The sequence below is a fragment of the Sceloporus occidentalis genome, unplaced genomic scaffold (assembly GCF_023333645.1).
Source record: "Sceloporus occidentalis isolate IW3139 unplaced genomic scaffold, rSceOcc1.0.p SCAF_37, whole genome shotgun sequence".
Lineage (NCBI taxonomy): Eukaryota > Metazoa > Chordata > Lepidosauria > Squamata > Phrynosomatidae > Sceloporus > Sceloporus occidentalis.
The window spans coordinates 1,767,481-1,779,768 of record NW_028317017.1 but is presented as its reverse complement, the minus strand read 5'-3'; the positions used below and the strand labels follow the sequence as shown (position 1 = coordinate 1,779,768).

General features: G+C 39.6%; 1 protein-coding gene across 1 annotated transcript in view; it reads left to right on the top strand.

Moving 5' to 3' along the window:
• The window catches only part of LOC149297695 (tyrosine-protein kinase CSK-like), a 43,859-nt gene extending 32,517 nt beyond the window's left edge, over positions 1–11,342 (top strand). Inside the window, exons 3-13 of the mRNA XM_089488170.1 lie at positions 1,901–2,023; positions 2,380–2,492; positions 4,701–4,920; positions 5,409–5,502; positions 5,848–5,913; positions 7,524–7,623; positions 7,989–8,079; positions 8,741–8,814; positions 9,581–9,776; positions 10,321–10,407; positions 11,154–11,342. Coding sequence (XP_089344296.1) covers positions 1,901–2,023; positions 2,380–2,492; positions 4,701–4,920; positions 5,409–5,502; positions 5,848–5,913; positions 7,524–7,623; positions 7,989–8,079; positions 8,741–8,814; positions 9,581–9,776; positions 10,321–10,407; positions 11,154–11,342 — 1,353 coding nt within the window. The remainder of the gene's footprint in view (positions 1–1,900; positions 2,024–2,379; positions 2,493–4,700; positions 4,921–5,408; positions 5,503–5,847; positions 5,914–7,523; positions 7,624–7,988; positions 8,080–8,740; positions 8,815–9,580; positions 9,777–10,320; positions 10,408–11,153) is intronic.
• Positions 11,343–12,288: the final 946 nt, after the last annotated feature.

Here is a 12,288-nt window from a genome sequence, read left to right as displayed (position 1 = left end):
AATGCACTGTAATGGCTATTATTTTATCTGCTTACGTTATCCCAATACACTAAAACCGAAGCTTCCCTACCTGCCCTTTGCCAGTGGACGAATTGTGACGTTAGTAGCAAATCTCAATTCCCCGCTAGGCAGATCGCTATGTTTTCAGGGATGCGGTGGGAGAAAAGAATAAATAGCCCCACCCTGGCCGTGCTCACTTTCACCCATCTATCGTCACCCATTGTTATGTCTATTCCCTTGCAACAAAGCCATTTTCATGGATGTGGTGTTGACTTCACCCACAAGCATTGTTAATTGTTAACTTACACAGCATCATCTTATGTACAAATAAAACTGTTTTATTCCTGTACTTCCCCTTATTGTTATCTGATCTATCAATGTCTCTGAATTAATTACCACGTATTCCACATAGATCATTTCCTTTCTTTCCCAATGCCACATAACACTATGCGTGTCCACCTCCTTCTTCCACATTTGTTTCCTATTTTATTGTTTTTATATTTTTTGTTCAAGAAATGGGTTTGCTTTACAAAAAAAAAATAGAACAATTAAGGCAGTGAGCCTAACTATTCGACAGCATAGTATTTAAAACCTTAACATTGCGAAACAAAATTGTCCTGGAGAATGGAACGGGCTTAACTAGTCGGCACATTCTTGTGCCAAATAGGAACTAATAATAGACTATGTCTGAGAAGGGACCGCCTCTGTCTGTGTTCGGGACTCAAGTGTGCACCATATGACCTCTGCAATTCAGGAGCCGTCAAACCGAAAACTCAAGCAAAGCCAAACATTGACATTAACTGTGCAGCAAAACATAGACCCCATCATTAACGTGCCTGGGAACTTCCTATGGCAGGCTACCAAGAGCTCTCGCTCTTCTGAAGGAGCTGTTTTATGAAGGGTTGGAGATAACTGGGCATGTAGGTTGTGTTACCCCCCCGCATGGGGTGGGACATGCCTTAATCAGTAGTGAGTTGAGTGGAGTGGGCATGGTGAAATGAGTGAAGTGGAGCAAAGCTTCACCCAGACACTTTGGGTCAAACCCAGAGAGTGCCCAGGTATGAGCATTAGCTTCCTGTACTGGAAACAAAGAAGAAAACAACGTATAGGGTCTTGTGAAAACATAAGCTCATTGGTTCTCTGTGACAAACTTGTAGTAATGCTAGTCATCATAAATTACCCCATTTGCTTTATATAAGATGACCCCCCAAACTTTTGATTTTAATGAAATTCAGGCTTAGTCTGCAGTTTTGCAGATCTGAGGTCTTAATAACAGACAGCTTGGCTTTTTTTCCCCCAGGATATTTTTACTTGCTCATTTTATAACTGAGCAAGTACAACAGATAATGTGATGGGGAGTTGAGCCGGTATTATTCCCACGCTGTGGGACCGAGTGGTTATAGTTGGAATCTCTTAGTGTTCCCTAGTGAACCTCTTCTCTTCTCTGTGACTGTAATTGGGTCAACAAACCTACTGAACCAGGAAGTTATGGAATGTATTTCATTATTTTATCTCATTTCCCTGTTACTCAACTATTATTTTATTTTAAACTACACACAGTTTTATATATGGGTTTAAGAGTTTCCACGAATCTGTCCTATATATAAAGTGTCTTTAAAAGTCTATGCTTTGTCTCCCACAGGTCTGATGATAATCTGCAGCATAACATCACTCTGAGACACTTTTTCCAGACCCCCCTCCCAACATGTCCGTGATGCAGGTAATACACGCCTTCACCTTCCTACTAACACGCGGTATACTCAACACTGTGGGTTGTCTGTGTGTCTTCTGGTTTTAATGGACTCAATCAGTCACAGCCACTTATTCTCTGTAACTTGCATTGTAATTGTGAAATCTGTTTGCTATCCAGCACTGTTACTAAATCACTGTATTTTTGACTTGTTCTCAGAGTGCTTGGCAGACTGGCACAGAATGCATTGCTAATTATGACTTCCATGGGAAAACTGACCAGGACCTTCCATTTACTAAAGGAGAGGTTCTAACCATTGTTGCGGTGACTAAGGTAACGGCAGACAAACTTCTAATTCCAGATCGCCCACTTAATTTGTTGCATAAAAAGGCTAATAATAATAATAATAATAGACTCATTGAGATTCAGCCTTCTATCCTTCCCATTTCTTTACATAAAATGATGTCTTGCTCACTTTTTCAAAACACTGCCTCTATGTTTATTCTCGGCCGAGTTAACCCACACACATGTCTGATGACAGTGATGCAATGCATAGACTGTTTAATGCCCTACTTGGCACAAACTTTTACACTTTTATTAATGTTTGTTGTTTTTGAGAGTTGTTGATGTTGCTCTATATGATTCAGGTGATTCTAGTCGATCATTTTTTTTTTTAATGGTCTCTGCAGGACACCAACTGGTACAAAGCAAAAAACAAAGATGGACATGTTGGTTTTATCCCTGCCAACTATGTACAGAAGAGAGAGGGTGTGAAGTGTGGAACCAAGCTGAGCCTAATGCCGTGAGTACTAAATAGTCTAAAGACTATCTTATTAAGCACGCAGGTAGAGCATCCAATACCTGTGTGAAACCTACATGACTGTCTGTCTGCTCTTCTAAATGACTGAGTGGGCCACAAAGAAATGTTAACGCATAGTGCTTTCCTCTACATTTATGTGTCAGTTCAAGTGATCAGTATTGCTATTATGATTAAGTCTTCACATGTATTAGTTTCTTAGTCTGTCTGTTCTAGCTTTCTCATACCTCTTGAATATATGTATTGTATGAAGCAATATCTAAATTGTTGGCACTAAATAAATAAAAGATAATAGTATGTCAGAATAAAAATACATGGTACAAATATACTGCCTTTGATATATCCCAATCATTTTTGAATGTGGAATATCTACTTGCTGAAAACTCAGGGTTGCCCTACTAGCACAAAATGTGTTTATTGCAGACCTTTAGAAAATGGTCTGTGGCTTTCCTGCTTAATGACTAGAACTTTATAGAGGGTCAAAAGCTTTTCAGGTAAGATTTTTGGCGTTTTTAGCAGTTGCCGTGTGTAAAATAACCAGTATTTCGATCGTCTAGCAGTGGTTCTTAACATTTTTGGTGTCGCACCTCCCTTGTGAAAAATCTTATGACTCACGCCTCTTGTGCTTCAACGGCCTAAAATTTGGGCTTAGGCAGGATGAGTTTGCATAAAACAATTTATAGTTGAGAGGCTACTCACACCTCATCTGGAGTTGGTCCAACCCTCCCCAGGGGAGACGTACCCCACAGGTTAAGAACCCTACGTTCAAATCATAACTCTGCCTCGGTTTCTCTTGATCCACCCAAACAAAATTCCATGATTTCTTTTTATCACACCAATGTTTGTCACTGTTTTTATAACCTTTAAGTTATGTGTATAACCCCCATTGAATACAATGTATTATCTTGCCGTCTCACTGATATTGTATCTTAGATACCCTTACTGTGGTATTACTCGTATTAGCAGGGCATGTGGTGCTTCAAATGTAAATTATGCTGCAGTGTATTCAATGTCATATCAGAGAAGCCATCCCCTGTAAGAAAAATACATCTTTTAAGATTATTTTCCTCTGATTTGAATTACTATATATTGCTTGATTATAAGATGACCCCCCCCCCAAAAAAAAAATTGAATATTAAGTTAGGAAAAAAGCCCGATTATAAGACTACCCTATAGGAAAAAAGTTTAGTAAATATTAATTCATGTAAACTATTTTTTCATATTTAATAAATGAGAGGAGGAGCGAGGTCCCCTGCAGCGCTGCGGGGGATCTGGATCTCACTCTTATAGTCAGAACTCTATTTGTGGTCAGATTCTGAGCATTTGCTCTGAAAAAAACGTGTTTTATTCAAGCAAATACAGTATACTGTACTTAGATACTGCTATTTTTATAAGGACCTTCTTCAGCAAATGTATAAATGTTTGCACATTTATAAGCTCTAAATGGAGCTGCAATTCTTTAAAGAATGCATGCAGTAATTGGGAATCGTGCCAAAGGTTGTCCGTTACTAATGTTAGAGGATTTCTGTAGCAATAGGTAAGTGAAGTCTTTAGTTGATGTTTAGTTGATTACCTGTTTATTGAGTCAATGCAGAAAAAGATGTAAAATTAAGTAAGCTTTCTGTACATCAGAGGGCTCTTCTTTAGATGGAATCAATTAGAGCCCTCTGAGATGTTTGCCAAAGGTGAAGTGTATCTGAGATGCACACAGGTCCCACATAATCGTATCTAACTTGGTTTTATTAAGTGAGGATCCTCTAGTCACCCTTATGAAGTGGAAAGTTAGTTTGCCTGAATAGGATACACCTGCACATGGATACAACGACTATAAATTCATGGTTAGCACAAGAAGTTTCTATGTTGATTCATCAGCGCGGTTAGAAATATATTCTTTTTCGAATGCGCTCTGTGATGGTGACAGGGCCAATCCTTGGTTCTAAATTAGATGACATGCAAATTGTAATGGCTTATTTCCCTTCCTTATTTCATATAGTACTTTTATTATTCGTGACAGTTCTGTTTTGAATAGCACATTAAGTAAGTTCGTCGTAAACAATCTTTTGTAACCTACGTCAATGCTTGTTTACTCAATGGTTTGTTAAAAGGGACAATATGTAATGCAAGCAGTGAATCTTTGTGGCTAAAACTATTTTCTTTTTTCTCCCCAATTTTCGGCCATCATCATTTTTGCAGATGGTTTCATGGGAAGATAACCAGGGAGCAGGCTGAGCGGCTCTTGTATCCCCCAGAGACAGGCTTGTTCCTTGTGCGGGAAAGTACCAACTATCCTGGAGACTATACGCTCTGTGTGAGCTGCGAGGGCAAAGTGGAACATTACCGCATCATCTACTCCTCCGGAAAGCTGACCATCGATGAAGAGGCATACTTTGATAACCTAATGCAGTTGGTGGAGGTAATGTTCAACCAAATATTTAATGTCGGGTGCATTCATATGTTGCGTATAACAGCCTTTTCTTTTGACTAATGAACCTTAATGACTTGGTTCTGGACACAATTCATTAGAAGCCCAGCAAAATAATACCAAAGGCCGTCAATTGAACATTGACAGCAGTATGAGGCTTCTTATTTTGCATTCTCCGAAATGTACTTTTGCTCTAACTTACAAAAATTCTATGCTGCGCTGCTAACCCCCTATACTTTGTTGCTTCGAGCACCATGGCTTGTCTAACAGGTGTTGATGGCTTTTAGTACAAAGGGACATTTTAGAACAGTCATGAAGCAGTTAATTTGGATAGATTGACAAATTCACTTATTAGACCACATGTGTCGGGTGCCTAATAATGTCTTCACTAGAAGTCATCCAGGTGCACAGATTATATGTAGAAGAAAAAGTAATATAGAGTTAAATGAAATAAATATGCAGTATCCCGTCTCTTTCAGCACTACACTAACGATGCCGATGGACTATGTACTAGGCTGATGAAGCCGAAGCTGATGGAGGGAACCGTGGCTGCTCAAGATGAGTTCTCTCGGAGTAGGTTTCAGCTTTTTTTTAGCTGATTGTGATTAGTGTGGCCGTTTCCTTTAAATACTTTGTATAAGTTGGTCTGTTGCATCCACGGGATCCAGTTTCTGCATTCAATGGAGTGTTAACATTTTTATTACCGATTCCTAATTAGCATCATACCACATTACTTTTACAGCTCTGCAACTTTTCTCTTATCCCTTTAGGTAATTCATCTTTTTTTTTTTTTTTCCTGTTCACTTTTCTCATTTCACTGGCCTGCTTCTCTTGTGTAGTACTCCTATGACTTATTCCGTCTATAGCTCTCTGTTTTTTACTACCATACACAATTCCTTATCTGCTTCACTGTTTCAGGTGGATGGGCCCTCAAGATGAAAGACCTGAAACTTCTGCAGATTATAGGAAAAGGCGAATTTGGAGGTAATATGTCAGCAAAATACAAACTTAAGCAAATATTATGTGATAAACCCTATTAGCTGAGGACCATAAGTGTCACTTTTAGGGATCATGAGCATGGTCTTCAAGGGCAATAAGACTCAGAAACACCTATATGCGGCAGTGCACAAAATCGGACAACCCAAAACAAAATCATAAAAAGTAATTCTAACACCTAATTGGGGCGTTCTCTAGCTATACTTTGCTGTCCAGGACTGACCAGCCTAACTGCTCATTTCCCTGCCAGCCTCTGGAAACAACCTCCTTACATTACACACGGGTCCAGGCAGGTTAGCCACACTTGGCTCGGGCCCTATGAGGGCCTATTTTTGCCCTGGGCGCACGGGGGACTTCCTCTTCCCACAACAGTCTTCCTGATTGTCAGGCTTCACGGGGTTTTAATTAGACTTTGGTGCCAGCCATCTTTTCTTGTTAGTCTTTGTGGGCGGGGGGGGGAATCTTTGTTTTCCACGAATATTTGCCCGTTCCTGTGTTCGGTTCGGGGTAATATTCGTGTACATTGCTCGTGTTGTTTTTACAGGGTTAACGCGGTACGCACTACGCAGCAGCTTTGGAGCCAGGATTTTAAAGGTCCATATGAGCAACTCTATTGGTTGCTGGATGGGGCGGCATCCCCTGCCATTAACCAATGAAGTGCATCTGCACTTCATTGGTTGATGGCAGACGAGCCCCCTGCTGGCAACGAATAGTCGCGCATACAGACTTTTGAAATCCTGGTGCCGAAACTCGGCCTGGGGAGACCAGCTAGCATGGATTTTCCACTGGAAGGGGAATGGAGCATTGGCCAACCCTGCTCTCCACCACAAGAACGTATAATATATGAATTATGTAATACCTGTGCCAAACAAATCTTCTCCATGGGGCTTACAGTGTTACAAGTGTGACCTGTTTTCTTTACTTATGGCAAAGACTTTCATTAGACCCAGACTTTCATCTGGGTGGTTAAGACGGAGCTGTTCTGTTTCCCGCAAGCATCATGATAAGCATCATGTTGCATTACTACACTTCCTTTGTATTTTAAGGGATACTTTTTTAATAGTAGTATAAAATATAAGGAAACGATACTTCACTGGAATAAGCATTGCACTAGTTATAAATGAGTGTGGCATTGAGTTTGGAATGTAAGCGGACGATCAGGACTGCCTACAGTAGTGACCTCCAGATCTACAGATAAACTCAGTTTGTTGCAACAATGACAAACAAAGCATGTCTCTCTTGAATACAGTAATGTAGTGTAGTACTGAATACTGAATGAAGAAAAAAAAAAAAGTCAAATGTTTAGTTTTTCAGAGACTTTGCATTAAAAGGTACAGTACAAATCAAATGCACTCTATAATGACTTGTAAATGCTGGGGTTATGTATAAATTGGCACAATGTCATCTTGCCGCATACTTTTAAATATGATTTCCAGGCTTTATACATATTTCTGCTGCGGATATGGTACTGTCCTCCCATTGTGGTGGGACAGGTAATATAGTGTAATTAGTTTTTCCCCACATGTTGAGTGCAATGGAAGTGCAGTATCTGTGTATGAGACCCTAATACAAACTTGTCCATTGTTCTGTTATCGCAGATGTCATGCTTGGTGAGCATGGAGGAACAAAGGTTGCCGTAAAATGCATCAAGAATGACGCAACAGCGCAGGCATTTGTAGCGGAGGCACTGGTTATGACGTGAGTCAAAGGGGTTCATAAACGTGTTTATTTTTTTTTATAGGCCAGAAGGAACAAATGTCTTCCTACATGTGCTGTGGGGAAATTCTTCTAGTTCTTTGGGGTCTATACCTTGTTCAGTGGGAGCAATTTCTTGTCACTGATTGGATGCTTAAGCTCTCAATCAGTGACAGAATTACTCCTAATAATTTCATTGGAAGACCGCAACAGGGTCTCTAACCTCGTACCGAGCCTGCTTTTATTACACATACCCAATTGTCTGACCTCCAATGCACAGGCGCATCGTTTAGATACCCCAGCCAGTGTGTTAAAATTGGCACTTGGCTACCTTCAGTCTGATAACGTAATGTTATTTTATGTTTCAGGCAACTACAGCATAAGAATCTGGTTCGGTTGTTGGGCGTAATTGTTGAAGACAAGAGCAGCTTGTTCATCGTCACAGAATTCATGGCGAAGGTAACATTAACCCTCCCCAGTGCTACACCTAGAGATTCTAGCCTGTTGAGATTCATTAAGCTAGGGCACATGAGGCCAGAATGTATTCTCCTCAATACTGGTTGTTACTGTGAGATAAAAACACTCCAACCTAAGTGTAAACCGTAGTGGCTTTCTCCCATGAGAAGGGCAAACCTGGCCTCTATAATGAAACTGTGTGTGTGTGTGCATATATATATATATATATATATATATATATATATATATATATATGTATGTGTATGTATGTATGTTTGTGCATATATATATATATATGTATGTATGTATGTGTGTGCATATATATATATGTATGTGTGTGTGTGTATGTGTATATATATATATATATATATATATATATATATATAATTTAGTGCCGATAATGATATGCATTGCAAGCTTAGAAAGTATTTTTTCATTTTGCAAGTTAGTTCTTATAAATGTGGAACTTAGTACTAAGTACAACAAACATACCATGTTTTCAGACTGTATAGATGTTTACCTGTCATATGTCACTAAATGGGGATCTCAATGTTTTTTTATCACTGATCCTTGACCTTACATTTAAGATTTATTTTTCGATGCAATATGTAGTTAAATATGGTGGGAATTCCAGCTCAGAATGTTTTTTTTATGCTTCTTCCAGGGCAGTTTGGTGGATTATTTGCGATCTCGAGGAAGATCAGTGCTGGGGGGTGAATGTCTACTCAAATTCTCTCTGTAAGTACTGTAAAACCTACTTGGTGTGGTACGTTCTAATTGAATAAAGCTCGATGTACTAAAACTCTTACAGTAGCGCACTCTACTGGCCAGATTAGTAATTGTGCTGTAGTCCCGATACAGTTAGAAGAGACCGTAGGACAAATTATTATTATTGCATCCATAGCCAGAACATTTTGACTTCAGTTAGTAAGATATATAGATTTTGGAGTTCTGTTTGTTACTCAAAAATACAAAAAAGTGAAGCGCAATATTCTAATTAACTATAAATATTACACCTTCTGGTGAGGCGGTGCCGCACAGACACAGGAACAAACTCCCCAAAATGTTCCAAATTAAATACAATCAAAACCACACAAGTGTCTGCGCACCCAAATAATAAGTGAGTAAATTATATGTGCAACACAAAAATATATACAAATATGTGGACAAAGATCCAGTGAGAGTTCCCACACACAGTATCCAAAAGGCTCATATTTAAAAGACAGGAAGTGTATCTTTGTACATATTATTTTTGTGTTGCATAGCAGTTGCATAATTATAGAAATAAATGAACCCTGCCAGATTTATTCTGCCAACGCCTGCCCTGCATTGAGTCAGTCGCCCATAGAAATCTGTCTGATTTGGGCATTGGCCACTATAGGTTCACTTTTTGAAAACAATACCTAAAAGCAGCAGCTTGTCTCCAGCCCTTCGGTATTTGATTGTATTACATTTTTGTGACATTGCTTTTAATTTGTGTGTTTATTTACTATTCTTTGTACAGGGATGTGTCAGAAGGTATGGAATATTTGGAAGCCAATAACTTTGTTCACAGAGATCTAGCTGCACGCAACGTATTGGTTTCTGATGATAATGTAGCCAAGGTTAGCGATTTTGGCCTCACCAAGGAGGCGTCTGCCATACAAGACACTAGCAAGCTGCCGGTGAAATGGACAGCCCCTGAGGCCTTGCGGGAGAAGGTAAGCACGCTCTTCATAAATAATACAACCTTTACATTAAGACTCATTTTGATATTGACATGAACAGGAATCCTAAAATCCACTGCAATACAATTTATATATTCATTGGCTAGAGGCAACACTTTCTAATTAATGTTCTCTCATCCTTTTACCATTTTATATATAACCACATGAACAAAATTACTGACCAAAAAAAAAAAAGAAGCAGAAGCAACCCAGTCAGGACTAGGTCCCCTTATTCATACGTATTGGACTTAACGGAGACCTTGCCTAGAGCGTCTTCATGTTAGATACAGGGTTCTTCCTGCCTCCCTGTTGTTCCTTGGGGAAACCACGGGGTATAGGTGAACCTGAAATGTATAGTCACAGCCCAAATCCAGATACCCAGTAGACTAAATGTTGGATGATACTGGTAGAATTATAGAGGATGTTTTTGCTGAAGGTAAGTATTGTCTGTTTTACCAGGAAGCCATGAATACCTTGTCTTCGACATACTTCTTGTATATTTGCTTCTACTTAGTTATACATGCTCTTTTCGTTGTAGAATTTTTCCACAAAGTCTGACGTGTGGAGTTTTGGGATCCTGCTCTGGGAAATCTACTCCTTTGGGCGAGTGCCTTATCCACGCATTGTAAGTGTTTGGTGGCTATCTTATCTAGTAGGCTACCTTCCAGAATGGGGATCTTGGCTGAGAACATACTGTTTGAAAATGGTCATTCTATTATGGGTATAGCAATAGAAAAGTAGGTTCTTGGGAAGTAATACCTGTTGATTATGAAAATATATTTACCATTTTATACATTTTAGTGTTTTGGGGCCTCTGATAGCATACCATATAACTCATGTCTGATAAGTTGTACTAGTGTTGCCAAAACTTAATGTAATTTTAGCAACCTATACGTTTAAATTCTAATAGTAAGCTGCACCCAAGTGGCCCCCAATCAACACATTGAAATATATGCAGTGCTTTGCTAATGCTTTATACCGCCGGCTGCCAAAACCTTTATGACAACTGGCATTGCATAAATGGTGTCGGTGTCCATTGTAGTGTGTGTGTGTGTGTGTGTGTGTGTGTGTGTTGTTTTTATATCATCCTTCCTCACAAGTAATGCTATTGGTTGTAATGCCCGTTGGGTAATAATTGTGTGGTCACACCAGGGCTTCCTCCATCAGTAAACGCAAACGCCTTGAATGTCTTGAACAGTTCATTATCTTTTCAATTAAGATTGGTAGTGAAATATAAATATATATTATACTATATGTTAGTGTAGTTGGTTGCATCATGCTGCTTTGAGATAAACCATCATTTTTTTTTCTTAAAATATTTGTAAGGTTACTTTTTTGCTGGTCTTTTAACCCTGCTTAATTTCATCCCAGGCCCTTAAAGACGTGGTGCCCAAGGTAGAAAAGGGATACAAGATGGATGCCCCAGACGGATGTCTTCCAGTTGTGTATGATTTGATGAAACAGTGCTGGCACCTGGACCCAAACCAGAGACCATCCTTCAGAAAGCTACGTGAGCAGCTAGAGCATATCAAAGGAGTTGTTTCAGTGAAGCAGATATAAGGCTAAAAGAAGTCTGCTTTCACTGTGGAGCAAGAAGAGAGAGACTTAGCCATATCAAGAATGTGGAAACAGACACCAACAGGGCAAATGTGTGTACAGTATACATACTGGGCACCCTGGAAACCCCCTGCCTTCTACTACCTGCCACCCTCGTGCCCAGAAAGACTGAACTATCCTGCTAGTCTGTAGAAGGATGCCGACGAGCCCTTAAATGGTTTTGCTGCCAAATTTTAATGTTTCTCCTCTTTTTTGCCACCTCTTGTACACTGTACAAAAAACGGTTAACATTAGGCATGGAGGCGATATTGATACGTTGAAAAGAGAAGGTGATCTCTTGGCTACCTTTTGCGACTAAAGGCGGCCTAACAAGAAAGCCTTTGTTCTTGTGTTGTCATTAATACAGAAAAGAAAGCATGTTACAGAGCAGGCACTTCTGTATCTTGTCTGCCTTATTTAATAGGTTTCTTATAAACTGACACACCAGGCTGGCTGTGAACGGAGATGCCCGTTAAAAACTAGGGGAAATGGTACAGTACCTATTGAGTTCTTATGCTTTTAATCTCTTGATTGTTGTCTATTTTCCTCCAACAGCGAGGAGTATTCCATTGTTTTGATGGATTTGCTCAAGTTTGGAATGTACCTGCTATGTTAGTTACAGACACTCTGTTATACTCCTGAACGTCTCCTTTAAACCCGATGCAGTCTCCATATGTAAGAAAAAAACTGAGGACGCTGACATTTCAATACAAGCTGCATTAATAATCCCCACTGTACATTTCAGGAACCTTGTGCCACCGTTTTGGTAAGCATGCTATACCCGCCACTAGTTTAGAGTTCAGGTAACCTATTCACTGGCCGAGTAGGCGGCAACACATTTCACTGCACAATACAGCTGGTCTATACCTTGGGTGTGTTTATACAGACTTGTGTAGCTTGGATATCGCTT